The sequence below is a fragment of the Dipteris shenzhenensis genome, chromosome 17 (assembly GCF_047967505.1).
Source record: "Dipteris shenzhenensis isolate YYH24624 ecotype China chromosome 17, Dip_SZ_1.0, whole genome shotgun sequence".
NCBI lineage: Eukaryota > Viridiplantae > Streptophyta > Polypodiopsida > Gleicheniales > Dipteridaceae > Dipteris > Dipteris shenzhenensis.
In genome coordinates, this window is record NC_141612.1 from 2,758,075 (window position 1) to 2,778,671 (window position 20,597).

The window sequence follows — 20,597 nt, forward strand, 5'->3', positions numbered from 1 at the left end:
AAGTCACCCCTGTTCACTCCTAGGTCACCCCTGTTCACTCCTATGTCAACTCCCCATGTTCACCTCTTTGTCACCCATGTTCACTCCTAGGTCACCCTTGTTCACTCTTAGGTCACCCCTGTTCACTTCTATGTCACCTCCCCATGTTCACCTCCAGGTCACCCATGTTCACCTCTAGGTCACCCCTGTTCACTCCTAGGTCACCCCTATTCACTTCTATTTCATCTCCCCATGTTCACCTCTCTGTCACCCATGTTCACCTCTAGGTCATCCATGTTCACCTCCAGGTCACCCCTGTTCACTCCTAGTTCACCCTTGTTCATTCCTATGTCACCTCCCCAAGCTCACTCTCTATCACCCATGCTCCTCCCTATGTCACCCCTTGTTCCTCCCATGTTCACCCTAGGTCACTCCTTGCCGCTCCTTGTTCACCCCTCAATCACCCATGGGCAGACCAATGTCACCCCTTGTTCATCCTAGGTTCACCCTTGGTTCATCCCTCCTTCAGCCTCATTCACCCCTATGACACACTCGTCCACTAGCCTATACAGGAGAAAATAAAATTCAAATTCAGATTTTCCCACCGTTTCATTCAAATATTTCCTCTTACCCACACCGCTTTTTCTCTCACCAACCACCTCCCACCAGGGCTATATTTAGCCACCAAATTCAGCGTAGGTCCTTCATCTCACCTCCCAATTCTGGCTATATTTAGCATTTGGCTAAACTCAGCGTGGATCCTTGGGATCAGCTCATCCATCGCATCTTACAGCCCACTCATGCTATTTTTGGCTTACCTTCCTAAATTTGGCTCTCTTTGCTTGTGTATTTGTGGCTGCCCCCCCCTCCATCAAAACCATATGCAGCTTCCTTCCCTCCATCAGCGAATTCTCCTGTATGGAAACTCTCAGAGCTCCAGTGTCTCTTCTTCCGACCATGGGGGCTCAGATTACACCCCTCTGCACGGAGACCACATTCAGAAGGGTCGAGTGGGCCAATAGAGATACAGAGCCCTTCGATAACCACCCCTCCTCTCTCCCACATTCGGGTTATGTTTAAACCTCTTCTTGATCCAAACCTCAAACTATCCTCGGTGTTGACATCTACCGAGATCCAAACCCTGTGTCTAACTGAGTTCGACAAGGTCATCTTCCCTCCTGTGGATGTGGAACTGTGTACAGGATTCATAAGATCTTATGACTCTGTCACAGACACTTTTGAGTTCATGGGCTCCAAGCAGCTTCTCACACCCAATTTGGTCTCACAGTACATGGGGCTCCCTGCTCTCCCTATTCAGCCTCCTTCTGACAATTCACCACATCTCCTTTCATTCCTGTATCTTCTATTATATGGCCAAACATGCAGATTTCTCATTGAGAAATTCTTTCTGAGTGGTAACATGTTAATATTGAGATTCTTATTTAGTACTTCAGGAGTTCTATTGCTCTTTCACTTACAATTTCCAAGGTTTTGTTTCAAGCCTTATTGCGGAAACATTATGATGACACTAGTTCTTCCTTTACGATTTGTAACGTAGATGAAGAAACTGTGGGCTACTATTTTTGTAGCCTTCATCCTGACGTTGTCTAAGCATGGTTTACACCTATTGTTTATGCAATGCAGAAGAATTTTAACTTCCTGTGCAACTATCTTGTGGTTGAAGACTGCAGTCTTTGTCTGCATTATGTGATGAGTTTCGATATGATGGTCTTCAATTCATCTAGATCCCTGACCTTATTTAAACCCCAAAGTGACATAACATGAAGCACCATGCTAACTACTATTAATGACTACAACTTCAGATTTTCAGTGTGTGATCATACCATAATAAAGCAAACTTTGAGCTTATACATCCATGATGCACATCCACATGCAAGAACGGTCCAGGTCAGTTCTTCACTGTGAATAGAATTCAGAATTGGAAGGGTTATTTCACTGCCTGTCTGATACTACAATGTTGCCTCTAATTTGCACTGCTTTCAATGACAACAAGACAGCAGTCATAGGCCTATCCTGGGAGTGTATTCTGGCTGAACAGCAGAAGACTTCAGTTCCAATTTTAAGCTCAACGGGCAGGTAAAATGACTATATATCCTATCCATCTTTTTTTGTGCAGCATCCACAAATTAAACATGTGTAAACACAGCACCTGTCCGAACCTGTCAATTGGTTTGTAAATACTTTAATACTTTCTTTCTTGCATCTTCAAAAATCATGGCGTGTGCCATCAACACGTTACCACATGATTTAAGGAATATCAGGTTTGGGCATCATAGAGGACTGAAAATGCTACCTCATGATGAATAACCACTCCTGTATAGGGCTGGATCAAGAGGATTTTTCATTGATGGTTCCCCACTGGATACTACAGTAAAGCCTTCAAGCGGCATCTTCACAGAAATTGTCCTGCTTGTACCAAAGCTGTAGTTCAATGGTTCAACATCTGATACCATCGAAAATCCCTTTCAACAGGTTTGTTCAGATGAAGTATTCCCTTGTACCAGACATGTACCAGAACAAATGCAAGGTCATCTATAACTCTGACTCACACTCACTTCTCAGGGCTGTCATACAGGTCAGTAACAGGGCACTTCGTTGAAATGGCATGTTGAATTCTGGTGACAACAGGTAGCTATGATGCTCCCACTCCTGATAAACTGCATGCTCGCAAGCGCTCATTGATCTCTAATGCCAATCGTTCCTCTAGGTCCTGGCAACATACAAGTTCATGCCTCTCAGTGCTATGAGCATGGAGTGATCTGATCTATGATCAAAATGAAAGCAAAACACACTTAGATACCATGGCCTCTGTTTGAACACCGATAGAAACTGGCTTGATGTTGTTTCCAGATCTGCTAACTTGCTCATCAACATGCAATCCATCAACTGGCAAATTCAGAATATCCTCAACTGAAACTGCTAAGCCACCTGCTTTACAGTTGTTGAAAGCAGGTATAAGCATCGTTTTCAACTATTTTAAGTAAATGAGATACAAAATACAATGGCAAGTCTCCACAGTTGCCTATCAACAAGCACATCAGGGCAAACATGAGATTGACCTTTTGGAGGAGGGATACATAAAGAATTGACTGCTGAACTGGAGTCTTCAGTGCATTCTGCAAGTGCAGCGCTCTGCACAACAGCTCGGAGAGAGACTGCCGTTCGAAGAAGATGCCTGAAAATTTTTGAAAACAGAGCAGTGGTACAGATAATTGGTACTTTCAGCTTCTATAAAGATAAAGCCCTTATAAAGATGACTTGAAATGCACCATATTTCATAAGCTTTACAATGTTTACAACGCTGAGTTTGCTGTTACACTCTAAAACCTAAAGATCCATGTCAGTTACAAACATCAGGAATTCCTGTCGCTGCTGAGGAGTAAACTGATCTAGGGAACTTGATCTTCCTTCAATACTGGGGCTTGATATTGTTTCTGAGCTGCAAAGTCCATAAAATGGTAAATTTCCATCATATACCTGCCTAATAAGAAACCCTCTGACAGTCCTCCCACATTACTTTGCTATTGGATGCACAAGCACAAACCAGTGACTGAGAAGCTCCACTTTCAATAGATAGAAGTGATGTGTCATTGATATAAGTTAAATAAGTGTTCATGTTTAGATTAGCTTCCAGTTTGAGCAAGAACATTTTACAATACCTCAAAACTTTATCCTGACCAGAAGCATTTATACATTTTTCCATCTCAATATCTTCCAAGCAAGCATAGAGGAATTTCATTGCTTCCTCTGCACTACTCACTGACTCAACAGTCCTTGTGCATTGCTGAATGTACCGTTTTATATTCTCTAGCTCCTGCCAGGTTGGACACACCGAGTATGGAAATGCGCAAACATCTTCTGAAAATCTGACGTCTTCCAAACAGTTGTAGGTAGGCATAGTACCTGACTTTCTACATGTGGGTAGGACTTTTGTTGCTCTTTCTGACATATTAATCTTGTTAACTCTTCCTCATCAGAACTCTTCTCTGACTTACTGGCAAGGTGTTTCTCTGTTGTAGATTGATGTCCAAGCAGATCGTATTAGTGGCAAAGCCTTAGCCTTAAATGAAGAATTCAGCTATCTAAAAATCGCCCCCTCTATCTGAAAACAGTAGCATTCAAATAAATTTATAACGTGCCATTAAACATCAACTCTCTCTCTCTCTCTCTCTCTCTCTGTGTAAATTTCAAAACAGCCTTCTACGCGGTTCCACACAAGAAACTATGCAAGAGACTGGAAAATCTCCAAGTCCCTCATGAACTCAGAGTAGGCTACATACCAAGCCGAGCTAGCCCAACCACTTGTGGATGGGTCATGCTCCAAAGGAAAGCTGTCATAGGCAGTGGCATTGGGGTCAAACAGGGCTGTCCCCTTTCGTCAACTCTTTTTGGCCTTTTTATCAATGATCTGGAAGATTGGATGAGAATACAGGGCAGAGAAGGTGTTGCAGGATATGCTCTACTATTGCTTACTTATGCAGATTATGTAGTCTTCTTCGCAAAGAGCAAGCAGAAAATGCACTAGCGGACTTCTGCAGATACTTAGAAATGCAGGTCAACATAGCCAAGACAACAGTCATGGTGATTAGGGCTCGCAATAAACATATTGATGTCCATTTGGAAGGACAGCCTTTGGAAACTGTCAACTCATATAAATATCTAGGTTTGGTATTTGCTGACAACTACAAAGGGAATGCATGTGTAGAAAGAAGAATTCCTGGGGGCCTTGAACAGCTTCCAAAGTAAGTTTAGAAAGGTGCACCTGTGGAATTGGGAAATGAGAAAGTTTCTATCCACTAAGCTTGTACAAATACGGATCCATAACCTGAAAAATCTATTGGAGCAGCCAGCTACAAAGCTAAAGAAAATATCTAAAAGAAGTTTTTTTTTCCTTAAAGTTTTGGACCACTGCAACAAGGTACTTGGACTACCACACAAGCTAGCTCAACAAGTACTAACTACATAGCAAGTCTATAGTATTTTCTTTTACCAAATATAAAAGATCACTATTTGTTGATAGTGATCACCTCTTGAAGGGTCTCAAGAGAACTGATACGATCATATCATATCATACTTTTTGATGTGACACCTATCCTCTCTTCCTCCTCCTTGCCTACATTCTCTCTCTAGGCACTTCAGTGGGAAATGGCAGCCTAGGTGCAGCCCTAGGCACAGGTCATAGCCTAGCTGCAAGTTGCAGGTACAGCAGTAAGCTCCAAACACACAGGTCGTGTTTTGCCTTTTCACCTCTACTCCAGGTCGCACTATCACTACAGCCCTAGTCCCTTTGTTCACAACTTCTCTTCAGTTCGCTTTGCTCAAGCTCCATTCATTTTCAGCTTACAGCAGCAGGTTCTGTCTCTCAACCCCCACTCCAGGTTGGGCTGAAGCCCCCATCCCAACTCAAGGGTTAACTACAGCAGAGGGGGGTTTTCAGTCTATATAGGCCCACATGGAGACTTCCAAGGTGAATATGTTTGCTCCCTCAACCCCAACTTTTATGCTTTTGTACTTGACTATTGTAGGTTTTGCACCGACTCCTAGTCCATATGCAAGAACATATTTAAAAATGATGCCTATTTTAGATCCACAGGAGCGTGTCTATTACTTAGAGCTCGAAGTTTGAGAACTCAAGCTCCCAAATTGCAGCTCTTGAAAGAAAAGTTCAAGAAGTCATCCATGAGATATTACACAAAATGCATCGCCGCCAACACCACTGCTAGTTTACAAAGAAAATGGTCAAATCAATGAAACAAGAGATGAGTGCTGATGCAATATAGCAAAGTGAACAAAGCTGATCTTTACATGGAAGTGAAAGAGCAGGAAGCCAGAGAAACTAACAAGCTGATTTTACACGTAGGGGGACTACCAGAAGGCTGTCTTGGCACAAAGGGATACAAAAGATAAATCAACTGCCTCAAGGAGAAGATAGCACAAGTGGAATGGGATCCCAATGTTTCTGGAATATCCTGCAAAAGGCAAGTATCAAGATTCTCCGACAAACACGCAAGCTGAAGGGCACAAAGATATGGATATCTGAGGAGCGCACCCTGACCCAGCTCAAGCAAAGAACCACCGAAGTTGCTAAAGTGAAAGAAGCCAAGAAAGCAGGAAAATGGGCAATCTACTGTCAAGGACAAGCATTGATTAGAAATTTCAAATCTAAGACCAAAGACTCTCAGTCCTAAATTGATGTTATGAAGGTCACACTATGATAGTACTAGAATATAGGTATGTTCTAAAATAGTTGTGAGCTGCTTTATGCACACTCTAGGAGCTGCCTTCTGCGCTCCTCTCCTCAAAGATGTAGTAGTTTCTCTTTTATTGTACCTTGTCTCATAGGCCCATGAGGCCTTCTGCAGGCGTTAATCTCTCTCTCTCTCTCTCTCTCTGTGGCTCTCTCCTGCTCTCTCTTAACTAATAACTAAGAACAAGCTCTCATGAAATTGGTGAAACTGCTAGATGGGAGGATATGCCGAGTGGACAAAGTTCGCAAACTATGCACATCATAACCTATAAGACACAGAGGATGAGCACCATATACTTCTCATCTACTAAAATTATCAGCACATCAGCGAGAACTATAAGATAGAGACTCACACCCGTGAGTCTACATGCGTTCTTCGGGAATCCAGCAAAGCTAATAGGATCCTACATAAAAGAGATCTTAGAACGTCGCAATAAGGTCTACGATAGGCACACACACTAGCAAGATTGGTCATGGACACAAACACATGAAAAATGTTATTGATAGCTATCTATAGAGCTGCAAAAATAAATTTTGACGCAAGATATCCTTTGGCATATAGTTCTTGTTGGGTCTCCATGGACATTAATATTATCTTTCTATAGGCATGCTTGACTAGTGGACATTAATATTATCTTTCTATAGGCACGCTTGACTAGAGGACATGCTTCTTTGTCGATATTAGCGAGACAACATTTCCAGGCATACTTCTACTTCTAGCATGTGAACACCAGTAGCAAAGTCACTCCTCTTTGATTCTCTAGCTCGACTAGTGGCCTTACATGCACGTGCTTTTTGGACAGTAGACTTCAAAGAGTATGAGTAGACTGGTTTTGAGAGGCTATAGGTCATATGATTGTATCTCGTATGATCCGGGGAAGAGATGTAACCACCATGATACCATCCTAGCACAGCTTGTAGCAAGATCCCTCCACACAAAGGTCTCATTCCAAATCATTACCTATCTAGACCGAGTCAAACAATTTAATTGGATAAATGTTGGTCAATTGAGATTACATGGACGACACTCTCATCATCTATGTAACTTGTAGCTACCGAGGGAATGAGCCGTGGTGGTATGCATGAACTCCAAATGGTTCTAATCGCAAGGCATGTCTATCGACACCATACCAATACTCACTAGATGCTCCTTGCATTTGAGACAACATAAGATTCATAAGGTCACCCTCATCCAAGATGACATATGGCAAAAATATACATCCATAGGACATGGGTACGTGCATGTATGCTCACACACCCACACAAAGCCACGCGAGACTAAGTTGGCCTTCTACAAGAAGCATTTCCTCCACAAAAGGAGGCGGGGTCAGAAGTATAAAGCTTCTTGGATGGGTTCGACGGGTACAACCAAGTACAAATAGCTCCTCAAGATCAGCCTTTCCGCAGAATGGGAAATTTTAGCATACAAAGTCATGCTATTTGTATTATGCAATGCCCCAGCAACTTTTCAAAGGATCATGTACACCGCCTTCAAAGCATTTCTAAACAAATTTCTATGAGTCTTCCTCAATGGCTTGTGCATACATTCAAGCAAGAAGATCACTTGAAATGCCTTAAAGATATACTATAAAAATACGAGTATGGAATCTCCTTGAACCCTCTCAAATGCCAATTCCTGGTCACACATGGAGTAGTCTTGGGACAAAACTCCCCTGGCAAATGAGCCAGGGAGGGCTTTTATAGGCTGGTTGTAGGCCAACCAGTCTGTAAAACAGACCGACCCAGTCGGCTGTTTACAGACTGGGTTGGCTCAGTTCCAGCCCTGTAAAAGGGTCCCTTGGCTGCCCTTTTGATTCATTCAGCTGCTCCTGCCTTCAGCTCTCCTACAGCTCCACTCCAGCCTCCTTGTGCAGCCCCTGAACTCCTCAAATCTGGCCCTGCTCTAGCCTCAGTCCCTTGGCCATCAGTTCAGCCTGATCTGACGGTGACCACGCAGCACAACAGTCGGAGGTTTGGACCAGCAAACGGAGAGAGGTTTGGACACTGTTTCTTCAGCTTTCTCGGCTCTCTTTTACAGTTTACACAGCTCACTCTCAGCTCTATATTTCAGCCATCTCTCAGCTCTCTCATGGGATCTATCACTCCTAGTTTTCACTCTCTCACTCACGCAGTAACCTTGCATTCCGGTGGACTGCACAAGCCTCTCCCTTACCTTGCAAGAGCGTCCTACATCGTCAGTGTGGATAGCATCAAGGTCTCCGTATTGGTCGGCGTTGCCTCTCAGGTCTTTGGGTCTGCTATACGTGTGCACAGTGAGCTCTTCAGAAGTGTGTTCCGTGCTCTCTCGAAGAGTGTTCTTTGTATTTCTCAGTTCTCCAAGTATAAAGCAAATTCTCTCCTGATTGGGGGAGGGGGCCCTCAGTGGGTATAGGGACCCAATCGGTTGTCGACTCTACTCTCTCTCTACCCTCATCTCCTTTCTCTCTCTATGGTAAACAATGCTAATTCCTCGCTAAAGGTTTAAAGAAGGTCTTGCTGTGGATTACACGATCAGATTACCGTTGCATGTTACATTGTATTTTACACGGATCATCAAGCCATGTTGTATCTTGTGAATCAAACATGTATCACCAATTGGATCACTAAATGGCTTCTATTACAATTCAATTTCAAGATATTGGTAAGGAAAGAATCTTAGCACTAGATCGCAGATCATATGTCATCGATCGATGACAGGAGAAGAGCCAGAAGGAATAGAAGATGACCTATTAAATGCTACTTTGTTTCAAATTGATGCTGGTGTGTACACATAGTTGGGTTTTTAATGACAAGAAGACCACCCCTTGAACTGAGACCAATGGAGGCAAGAAAATTAATTCCAAAATCTGTCCCCTGTCAACTAATTGTAAAAATGGGCAATGATCCAATTCTAAGAAGATGTGTTATGTCTCATGAAATCATGCCAACCATAAGAGAAGTCCATGAAGGCATAGCAAGAGGACACTTAATTGGGAAAGCAACAAGAAGATAAATCCTCTTGGCTAAATATTGGTGGCCAACCCTTTGGACAGAAGCTTATGACTATGTAAAAAGATATAATGTATACCAAAGAACAATCAAACCCAACACAAGGATTGCAACCCCGTGACAACAATTACTCCTTAATAACCATTTGAAAAATAGGGGATTGATTTCGTGATGTCGAACCACACTAAAGGTCAATATGGGATTTACAGTGTACGGCCTGACAAAATATGAAGAGAGGAGAGGAGAAGAGTGGAGACGGTACACTGTATCAATCTATTGCATTTCGTCGTTTGCAAGAAACATATTCCCATGTTCATTTGCAAAATAACTATGTCTAGAATGTCCACCACGATGATTTCCTCTGCCGCGAAAATTCCCTCGATTATTGTTGGATTAACCGCCTTTGTCGTATTACTTCTTGCGACAATCTCTTTCATAGTGTCCAAATTTGTGACAATAGTTGCACTGAATGTTTGACACGTTGGTGGATGCATTCCCTTGTCCTTGGAATCTTTCTCGGTTGGAATGATTCCTCGTTATGATGCTGATGTTGCTGAGGATGATGCCGATGCTGATTTTGCTGATTATGACCTTGTTGTTGATGATTACCACTTCGTTGGAATAATCTACCTCTGCCTCTACCTCTGCCTCTGCTTCTGTCTCTGCTTCTGTTTGAAGCTGTGAATGCCTGATCATTAGAATGACCTTTGCGTGCCTGAATGGCTTGCGTCCTGAGTTCTTCACCAAGTAGGACTGACTGGAGTTCTTTCAGTGTCGGAATTTGCAGTTGGATGGCAATACTCTGGATTAGATTCTCGTATCTCTCTCCTAGTCCATTCAGGATGACTTGAACCATTTATGTTGGATTCATAGTCTCTCCTGCTGCTGCGAGTTGATTGTTGTAGTCTTTTATCCGGAGTACATAAGCATGACCGGTTTCGCTACTATTGCAAAAACTCTGGTTGATTTGGTTTCCTAGTATGAGAATCCTAGATGTGTTCTTGGACTCGTAGAGAGCTGCGAACATATCCCATGCTTCTTTCGATGTCTTGATTGTGTTGAGCTATCCTAGCATGACATCTTGCACATTCTGCTTGATCAGATATGATATGCGTACTTATCTTTCTTATCCCATTCTGCTTGAGCTCGGGCAATGGCAAGATCTTCTATAGGTGCGAAAACTGTTTGTGTAGCTGTAGATCCCACTGCTGGTACTGTGACAACAAGTGGAGTAGAGCTACTGGTGGCTAGATCGTCCAATGGTGTAGGTGTAGATCCATCGACATACTCCCATTTATCCTAAAGTACAAGAATGGTCTCCATTCAGTATTTCCATGTGCCGTAATTGGAGTTTTCTAGCTTAGCAAATGCCTCCAGATTGAGGTTGCTAGTCGTAGACATGGTGCAAGAAATGTACTCAAAGTGTCATGAAAATCTGTGTATGAATCAACTGCAAAAACACTGACTGTGTCAAGTGAAATCTGAACTATCGGTGAAGATAGAACTGCAATATATATAATTCGATCTGTTACAAGGCTTATAGCAAATGATGCCGGGAATAGCCAAGAGGCTTTACAAGACTAAAATGATGTGCACAATGCCGTGAAATAGCCAATTAGGCTTTACAATGATAGCATGTATGTGTGAAATCAAATCATGTGCTGTCTGCCCACTAAACAATATGCAATGTCTCTGAATACTCTGAAGTCTGCTCACTGAACCAATGAACGTCAGGTTTCAGATAATGTGATGATTTGAAACCGTATGTGAGCATATGGACTGACTCCGAGTGGGTACTAGTCGGGAATTTTGGGCATGGCTTAGATTGGCAACTTGGGAGATTTAAAGCGTCCCCTCTATGGCGATCTAGTCTACTCTGATCTACATCTATACCAACCGTCGATCGATGAAAGAACAGCAAATAATTTCCTTTTTTTTGTTCTTTTTAAGTGCTGGGTCAGATGTGTCGATGTAGAGACTGATGTGTGTAGGAAGTGGTTTTGTCGACGAAGCTTAAAAGTGAGTAATACTTGCACTGAAATGTACGCATGATGTGACGAGCGCGTTAAACACGAAAAATCGAGTGACTTTCCTTTTTGGAGTGCCCTCAAATTCTTCCTAGATCAAGAGATACAACTTGATCTAGGTAGAGGGGCAAAAGGAGTGGAAATGTGCTCAATGATGATGTATCATTGTGGGTCACATGCAATGATGATGTGGCATTGTGCCTAGCAAGAGGTGTGCCTGTGGAGCAGAGTGTTGAGATGGCAACTGTGTGCACATGCAGGCTGCACACTGTGCCTGCAGGGGATCAGAGTGCCACGTGGCACCGATGAGGTGTCAACTGACCGAGCATGATGACATGGCATAGGTGACGTGACTGTGTTGATGTGGCCGGATGACATGGCAACTAAGGTGGCTTTATGACGTGGTCTACTCACGTGGACTACCACCATGGCAAATGATGTGGCAATGTTGACTTTGATTGATGACGTGGCAAATGGGGGTGACGTGGCAAAGTGCTGACATGTCAAATTTTTAACCAAAGGTGTTAACTTGACCCGAGGTTGGCTTAATCAACCCTATCCCCTTTGCTAACCTAGGTTAACTTGACCCAGACTTATCCTTGATTAACCAAGGTTATGGTACCCATGATAACTTAACTCGAGGTGAGGTTTGTGGATAAGGGGTGCCACATGTGGAGTGGCTATCTGCCACGTGTCGGATAATGCTCTACCGAAATCTTTTGGAAATGCCGACGAAGATGCTGATTCCGTCAGAAGGGTTTCGACGATTTGTGAGGCATCGCTGTGGAACGGCCATGCGTGGGAGCTTGGAAGGTGGTCAACTGTCGTTCTGTGGAGCCAGCTCGTTGAGGAGGCACGGCTGGCTCAAGAGATCCAAGGGGTCGTTGAAGCTTTAGTTGGAGCTGTTGTTGGAGGAGCTGCGAGCAGGTCGCTATGCAGTTAGAAGAGCTTGGCGAGCTTGTTGAAGGTCGGCTAGCAAAGATTTGGACCTGCTGGCTGAGGTCCCGTGAGGCGCTGCAGTCAGCTGCTCACCTTCGCAACAAAGTTCGATGATGGCTCAATCGCGGGCATTGAGTTCATTGTGGAGGTCGCTTGAAGCTCGTAGACGATGGAGGAGCTTAGCCGTTGATGGCGTTTGTAGTTGGTGAGGCGGCTCTTCAATAGAGCAAGGAGACTGAAGGTTGTTGTAGTCGTTGTCTAGAGAGGTCGCTGCTCATCGTAGAAGCGCCTTTCGTTGCTCATCCTCGAACCTCGATTGTACATCTGCAATCCTACACTTTTACGTTGCACAGCTTCCTTGCAGCTTGCGTACTGCTTCAGTGTTTGGCTCCTAGCTTCTTACACTTCTTTTATATGACCACGACTCCACTTCCCCTTTTGCAAAATAGCTTCAGAATTGGCTAATTCCTTCCGCAGTCCGCGTTGGCGCTATAGGCGTTGGACAGATATGGCGTTGGTTGGAGAGGTTGGCCGTCGGGGTTGAAGGTGCAAGAGGCGCTGGGCTTTGAAAGGCTTAGTCAAAGCCTTAGTGCCTTGTATGCAGGAGCCGGGCCGAATGGAGAAAGTCAGGCTGCATGTCTTGCAACGGCTGGTCGTTGATGGAGAGGTGGTCTTATCGGAGAGCAACAAAGAAAGGGAGAACACCGAAATTGTGGGTGCTAACTCACCCAGATCAAGGTAAGCTCTTATTATGTATGTATGGTACAAAGGGGTATATACTAGGCCATTGGCCTTTACCCCAACAACCTCCCACTTAAAGGCCAATGCGCCTTTAAGGGACAAGATGGGCATCCTAATGTAATCCAACACCCATCAATACTCTACAATGTGCAAACCGCTCTGAGGAAAGACTCTTTGTAAGAAGATCTGCAGGGTTCTCATTTGTGTGAATCTTGACAAGCTGGATGCGCTTATTCTCAATCACCTCTCTGATGAAGTGATACTTCACATCAATATGCTTTGTCTTCGCATGAAAGACAAGATTCCATGCCAACTGGATAGCACTCTGACTATCACAGTGCAAAACTGGAACCTCTCCTGCAATGCTCAAGTCTACCACTAGACGAGTAAGCCATATAGCTTCCTTGCATGCCTCAGTGGCTGCAACATACTCTGCCTCAGTGGTAGACAAAGCCATACATGGCTGCAAACGAGAGACCCATGAAACTGCACCTCTAGTGAATGAGAAAGCGTATCCTGTAGTAGACCTCATGGTGTCTACATTCCTTGCAAAATCAGCATATGCATATCCAACAATAGATGTGTCCTTCCTCCCAAAGAAAATGCATATGTTCTTTGTACCATTCAAGTATCTCATGATACCTTTCACTGCCTCCCAATGCTTCTTGCCAGGATTTGTCATATACCTGCTAACAGCTCCCACTGCAAAAGTAATATCTGGACGTGTAGCAACCATGGCATACATCAAGCTTCCTACTGTGGATACATAAGGTATCTTTGCCATTTCAGCCCGCTCCTCATTTGACTTAGGACTATCCGCTTGGCTGAGTTTCACATATGGAGGCAACGGAGTACTTATGGACTTCCCCCTCTCCATATCGAAACGCTCAAGTACCTTGCTAATGTACTCTTTCTGTGACAAATGAAGGAGTTTCTTGTTCCTATCCCGAACAATCCTCATGCCAAGTATGTGACTGGCATCACCCAAATCCTTCATGTCAAAGGTCTCATGTAACCTTTTCTTCAAGGCATCCACATCCAAAGTAGATTTCCCAGCAATAAGCATGTCATCAACATATAAAATCAAAATAAGAAGGCTGCCATCTGATGCCTTCTTTGTGTAGAGGCAATGATCTGTCTCACTCCGTGTGTACCCTTGGGATCGCATAAATGCATCAAACTTATGGTATCACTCCCTAGGAGCCTGCTTCAGCCCATAAAGACTTTTCTGAAGCTTGCATACCATCCGTTCTTTGCCCTACACAACAAACCCCTCTAGCTGCTGCATATAGATGTTCTCATGAATATCTCCATGTAGAAAAGCTGTTTTTACATCCATTTGGACAAGCTCCATGTCCTCTCTGGCAACCAATGCAAGCACTATACGAAGGGTAGTCATCTTCACCACTGGGAAAAAGATCTCATCAAAGTCAATACCCTTCTCCTGCTTAAAACCCTTGGCTACCAACCTTGCCTTATACTTAGGCAATGCATCTGCTGGAGACATCTTCAGCTTGTAAACCCATTTGCATGGCAATGCATGCTTTCCTTTGGACAAATAAACCAAATCCCAAGTAGCATTCTTTATCAAAGAATCCATCTCTGACTGCATAGCCTTCTCCCACTTATGCTTGTCATTCCTAGACATAGCATCCTCAAAGCATGAAGGCTCACCACAATCTGTCAACATGACATAATCTAAAGATGGAGCATATCTCTGTGGAGATTGTGAGACTCTAGTGGAACGTCTCGACACTTGCTCACCATGAGCATCTTGCTGTCCCAACTGATTTTCCTGCATAACCTGAGGTTGTCCACCTAGATGTGGCTCTCCCACCTCACAATCTATGGACTGTCCTTACCCTGCATCATGTGAAACAGGTTGTGCATGCCTCTCATATGGTGGTTGTCCATCCTCTTAAAACACCACTCTGCGTATCTCAACAGTCTTTTCTAGCTTCTTGTGTATCTTGTCCTTATTAAAGATAATATCATGGCTGCGTACTATCTTCCTGGCCTCTGGATCCCACAATCGGTATCCCATCTCGCCTGAATCACCATATCTAAGAAAAATGCACTTCCTTGACTTTGGATCAAGCTTGCTGCGTTTTTCCTTAGGAATTTGAATATAAGCTTCACAGCCAAATACATGAAGATGCCCATAAGATGGTGGCTTGCCTGACCAAACCTCTTCTGGTACTTTCCCATCTAGTGTCTTGCTAGGCGATTTATTGATAAAATGTACTATTGTCTTGATAGACTCAACTCAAAAGCCATGAGGTAGACCGGCATTAGAAAGCATGCTTATATTCCTTTCTTGAATAGTTCTATTCATCTTCTCAGCAACCCCATTCTGAGAAGGATTCTTAGGAGTAGTCAACTCCCGCTTGATGCCACGTAGCTCACAAAAATTCTTAAATGCATGAGAGGTATACTCTCCTCCATTATTAGTGCGCAAGCATTCGAGCTTCTTGCCCAACTGATTTTCAACAAATGCTAAGAACTTTTGAAATGCATCAAAGACATCACTCTTCTTCCGAAGAGGATAGACCCACACTTTCTGTGTAGCATCATCAATGAAAGTAGCAAAGTAAGAAGCACCACCCAATGAGACAGTAGGCATAGGTCCACACACATCACTGTGAACCAACTCCAATGGTTCAAGCCTCTTCTTGCCCAAAGATTTTTTATGTGAAGACCGTGTTTGCTTCCCATACATGCAATGCTCACATATGCTAAAATCTGAAAAATTAAACACGGGAACATACTGCAAATCAAAAAGTATCTTCATTCCTGTCATGCTCATGTGTCCCAACCGACGATGCCACAAAGAGACGGATGGCTGCTCGGTCACATTGATTACATTATCTCCTATGCTTGACACATGCATTGAGTACAATGTTCCATGCTTGGAACCTCTAGCAATCACAAGTGACCCTTTGCTAATTTTCCATGTATTGTTGCCAAGAAACACATGATAGCCATCATCATCAAGCTGTCCCGTACTTATCAAGCTCTTTTTCAGATTTGGAACATGCCTAACATTCTTGAGTACAAATGTAGAACCATTAGGTAGAGACAAGTGGATATCTCCCACTCCAACAATGTCACATGGATAATCATTTCCAAGTCTCACGGTGCCTTTCCTTCTTGCATCATAAATGGTAAACCACTCCCTATGTGGAGTGACATGGAAAGATGCTCCTGAGTCTAGTATCCAATTCTGTGACAATGCATCATCACTAGTCACAAGAAAAGCATGCCCAAACATAGAGGCATAAAGAATGTCATCCTCATCACTATTGTTACTTATGGCATTCACTTCCTCTATATTGACCGTGGATTTCTCTTCCTTCTTGGGCTGCACATTAGCTTTGCCTTTGCCTTTATCGTTCTTCTATTTGTAGCAATCCTTTTTGAAATGGCCTTTCTTCCCACAATAGAAGCATTCCAAATCCTTTTTGGCATGAGATTTTCCTCTAGATTTGCTTCTAGACTTGCTTGTATTTCTGTCGTGGTATTTCCCCCTGGAATATGACCTCCCTCTCACATTGAGAGCACTTGAACTTTTAGTTCCAGCATTGTTCTTTCTATTTATCTCCTCAGTGAGAAGGCTACTCTCAACATCACTGCTTGTCAGGCCTCCTGCACGGGCTGAATTGCTTATAGCAATCCTAAAAGTGTCCCAACTTTCAAGAAGGGTGACCAATAAGAACATTGCCTTAACTGAGTCATCAAAGGCAATTTTCTGATCCGGGTATGATCCTCCCTTCCCCCTATTGTCTTCAGCCCCCTTGTCCCCTCAAATCGGGGGTTCACAAGTGGAGCAGTGACATTCTAACACCCCCTCTCAATGACACAACAGTGGGTGGATCCCCATGCATCGAATGAGGTGTTCCATCTGCTCCCTGGGAAGCGCCTTCGTGAAGACATCCGAGATGTTGTCGGTTGTCTCTCTTGAGCTGCCCTTCCAGCTTCATCACTCTCAAGAAGCCCTTCTAGCCTGATCTCTCCACTGCCTCTCCGACAGCATTGGGATCTTTTGTCACTCGTCTTTTTACATGTCATCAGGAACTCATAGACTCCTGACCTCTCTCCTTGAGGAGACTCTTTTTACATTGTATCGAGACGGGTCCCATGGGTCATTTTTGGCCCCCCGAGGACGCTAATAAACTCTCTTTCTTCTTTCTTTGGATCCTCCCTGCCTCCACCTCCTCTGTTGAGCTCCTCTCTCCTCTCTTTCCTCTCCTCTCCTCTCTATTGAGCTCCTCTCTCCTCTCTTTCCTCCGCTACACCTTCTTCTTCTCTCCATCTCCTTTCCTGAGCATAGTGGCTGGCTTGGTCCTCACAGCACATGAGCATTAGTACTATGAAAGGCATACAAACTTTAATATTTTGTGTCCCTTTCATTGTGATTACAAGCATATGACCCTTGGAATGTTCGTCTCATTGCCTCTCCTCTCTTAGGTCAAGAGTTGTGTTGATGGGGCTTGTCAAATGGCTACATGATGGTGTGGCCACATGTATTCCCTGTCAATAGCTCAAAGAAAATTATTAGTTAAGGCACTTCCCAAAGGTCAGAGTTTTCCTCTCCATTCATTGATCAGAGCAGACCAAGATCTTGGCTCATCCTATCATCTTCAAATCTCTAGCATGTTAGCCCTCAAACTGAGGGCATAACACATTTGTCCATGCATCAAACGTGTATCCATCAAGTCTCTACCCCAACTACTCAAACGTATATGCACCCACTGATCACACTACTGTCTCAAATAGTTTCAGATCTGCCAGATCTGTGAACTGAAAAGGACTTGTTGCTCAATCTTATCCCATTTCTAGGCTGCGCATACTGAATCTCAGAGATGCTTGACCATGCTCCATGTAAGATACAGATAAATGGAGAGGCTGGTGTCAAAAATAGTGTGTGCGCCAAGAATACATTGAAAACACGGCATCTAGAGGCCTCCAAGTCCAGCAGTGAAATGTTGCAAGCTGTGCCATTCAAGGCTGGTTCCTTGACTTAGATACTTTGAACAAAGGGCTGGAAAAGGAGCACACGACTCTCCATCTCTTAATCAATTAAGCTCCACTCACCCCCCATTGCTCGTAATATCGTAATATTCCCAACCATGCATGCACCATGCAGGCCCAGGAATCACATGTTTCCATTCTTCTCAATTAAACAACTGCAAGTCACATATGTTATCTCTATGATGCTCTCGCATGCTACATCAAGCTACTTAAGGTTTGGTACAGAAGGCTTCAAAACTGCAACCCTCCTTTGAGCTAAGATTCATGGGATATTAGAATGCTCACTTTAGATGTGAACAGGCTGATCTTCCCCAAGAGTTCACATCGACGGGAAGGTTTGGCACCTCGATGTCGGCTCTTCGCCACCTGGGGCGGTAGTACTGTTGGGCTGTTCGCCCATTAAAGCGGTACGTGAGCTTGTACATTGAATGCTTTTCAATGTACAAGCTAGGCTAGAGATACCCAGTATTTGGTGCTCCTTCATGGATCCTTTTTCACACAAAGGGCATCATTAAGATATTGGGAGATGCAAACCCAGTCAAAGGACAAACCAAGGGTGCAGTTTGGGGCATCCATGGTCAAATGGTGTGGCCATCCGCATGAAGCCAACTACAGCCAATGATGGGAGCAGAGGAAACAGAAGCACCCAATTGGCAAAATGACGTCATAATGGTGTAAGCAAAATAGTCCACTGCCACATTGCAACTAACACCGAGAAGACAACACAATTGCCACATGGCAACTGGCCTCAGTAGCAAAGGAGCTGGCCTTGGAGCAGCATCAATTATGCTGCAACAACCCACCACATTTAGCCTAACCAGAAATTGGGAGGTGAGCTCATAAATAGCCACGCTATTAACCATTTTGGCTAACAACAGCAATTGGTCAAGAAGCAATGCACCATTAAGAGCCAAAGGACTAGCACGTGCACAACTTGAAGTAATGTGCCTCATCCTGTCCTCAGGAACACGCTGACTTGTGCCAATCAATCAAGAAGCAATGCAATCTTAGAGCCAAAAGCACCAGCATGTGCTGACTTGGAGTCCAAGGAATCATGCCAATTCATGAGAGCACCAAAAGCAAAGCAGCATGAGCTGATAGCTGATAGCTCTTCGAGGCAATACCACACAAAATAGCAGCAAATTCTTGAAGGAGTGTCCCATCAATACTAGCTCAAAGATGTGCCAAAACCTAAGGCAGCCTGGTGAACATATTGAGAGAGGGAACTCCTTGATCTCCACTACTCATGTGCCTCTCCTGACTTATCAACTCGCACAATGTGCTTAACTTTGACAATAGTCATTTCATCGGTCAATGTCTCGCAGCAAGTCCAGATGGCACTTCTAGGCGATACAAGCAGGATCGACCCTACCATCCAGGTTTTTAGGAAGCAGAGGTATCACAGTCTTTTGTTTCCTTACCTAGTAAAAGTTCCCGTTCTCTCATGATTCTCTTCAAACATTTACCAACATTGGCATAGTTCATATGCAATATGCACAAATACAGAAGGAACTGTAGGTCGATTGGGAAGTTGGCCTACGGTTCCTTCTGTTGGAGGTGAATTGCAGTTACACCTAGTCCCTTTGAAGCCCAAGGGAAAAGCCACAGATGTAGGAGGGCCTAATTCCTTCAAACATAGGATCATGGGCCTGTTCGTTAACTGAAGGGTCAAACACGGTTCCCAAGCCAAGCAGAAAGGCTCTTCTTTGGGTTGTCTATTGCTGTTGTAGCTCCTGCATCCTTAAGAGCTTAACTTGACAATTCTGGGACACCTCTGTTTATGCCTTAGGTAGAACACAGTTGTAGTTGGGGTCTACAGGCAGCTGCCAAACTTTAATAAACCTTGCCAAAACATAAATATGAATGTTGAAGCAAAGGACAAGATGAAGTACAAACAATCCAGATTACCTCGTAGCTTATAGAGTAGTATCCTTATAGTCTTCTGGTTCATATGGTTTCTTCTTGCCAAATCATCTTCTACCTGTGAAATGCAGTTGTTCTGAGTAAGTGTCTTTGGACGTGTTTACCTTAAAAACTTTGAGCACAGTAATAGAGAAACTCTCAATGCAATGCTATGCAGATGTTTGAAGCTCAGCAAAACAAGTCACAGAGGTACAAGTTTAGATATTCAACAAGATAGTGTGCGAGGAATTAAAGAGAGGCCCTTGCCAAGCTTCAAAGAAGTGGCATCTTCTCAAACAGTTGCCATCTTGACCGTATGAAAGAGAAGTGGCAGAGTACTAGTAAATAGAAAGAATCTGAGGCAGAATCCAACCAGACACATGCAAGCCCAGGCACCAATGTTTTGTTAGAAAATCAGGCGCTCATTTGGATTCAGGGCAAAAAGCTGGGCGACCATGGCTTTCATTTTTTTTGGAAAACTCTATATTGGGCAAAAAGTGCCAAACTTTGACAACCTATATCTTTTGATTGACAAATGCAAATGGGTTCATGTAGCACAATCAAATCAAATGGCAGGCATGACTTAGATATTTAACATGTTTGTTGCACTATTTTATGAAATTAAAAGCATCAAAATAAGCATTTTATGAATTTATGCCTAGCTTGTCTCCACCAAGTTTAGAGCATGATCGCCCATTTTAGGCTATCATTTCTCAAGGGTG

The 20,597-nt window shown here is 43.7% G+C and overlaps 1 protein-coding gene and 1 pseudogene across 1 annotated transcript in view; both read right to left on the reverse strand.

The window, feature by feature from the left end:
- The window catches only part of LOC147891523 (uncharacterized), a 29,402-nt pseudogene extending 26,949 nt beyond the window's left edge, over positions 1 to 2,453 (reverse strand).
- Positions 1,932 to 20,597, reverse strand: part of LOC147891524 (uncharacterized) — a 40,567-nt gene continuing 21,901 nt past the window's right edge. The window contains 7 exon segments of the mRNA XM_087388924.1: positions 1,932 to 2,710; positions 2,801 to 2,928; positions 3,060 to 3,175; positions 3,353 to 3,439; positions 3,660 to 3,814; positions 3,904 to 4,010; positions 19,870 to 19,954. Of these exon segments, the coding sequence (XP_087245050.1) occupies positions 2,633 to 2,710; positions 2,801 to 2,928; positions 3,060 to 3,175; positions 3,353 to 3,439; positions 3,660 to 3,814; positions 3,904 to 4,010; positions 19,870 to 19,954 (756 nt within the window). The 3' untranslated portion in view covers positions 1,932 to 2,632.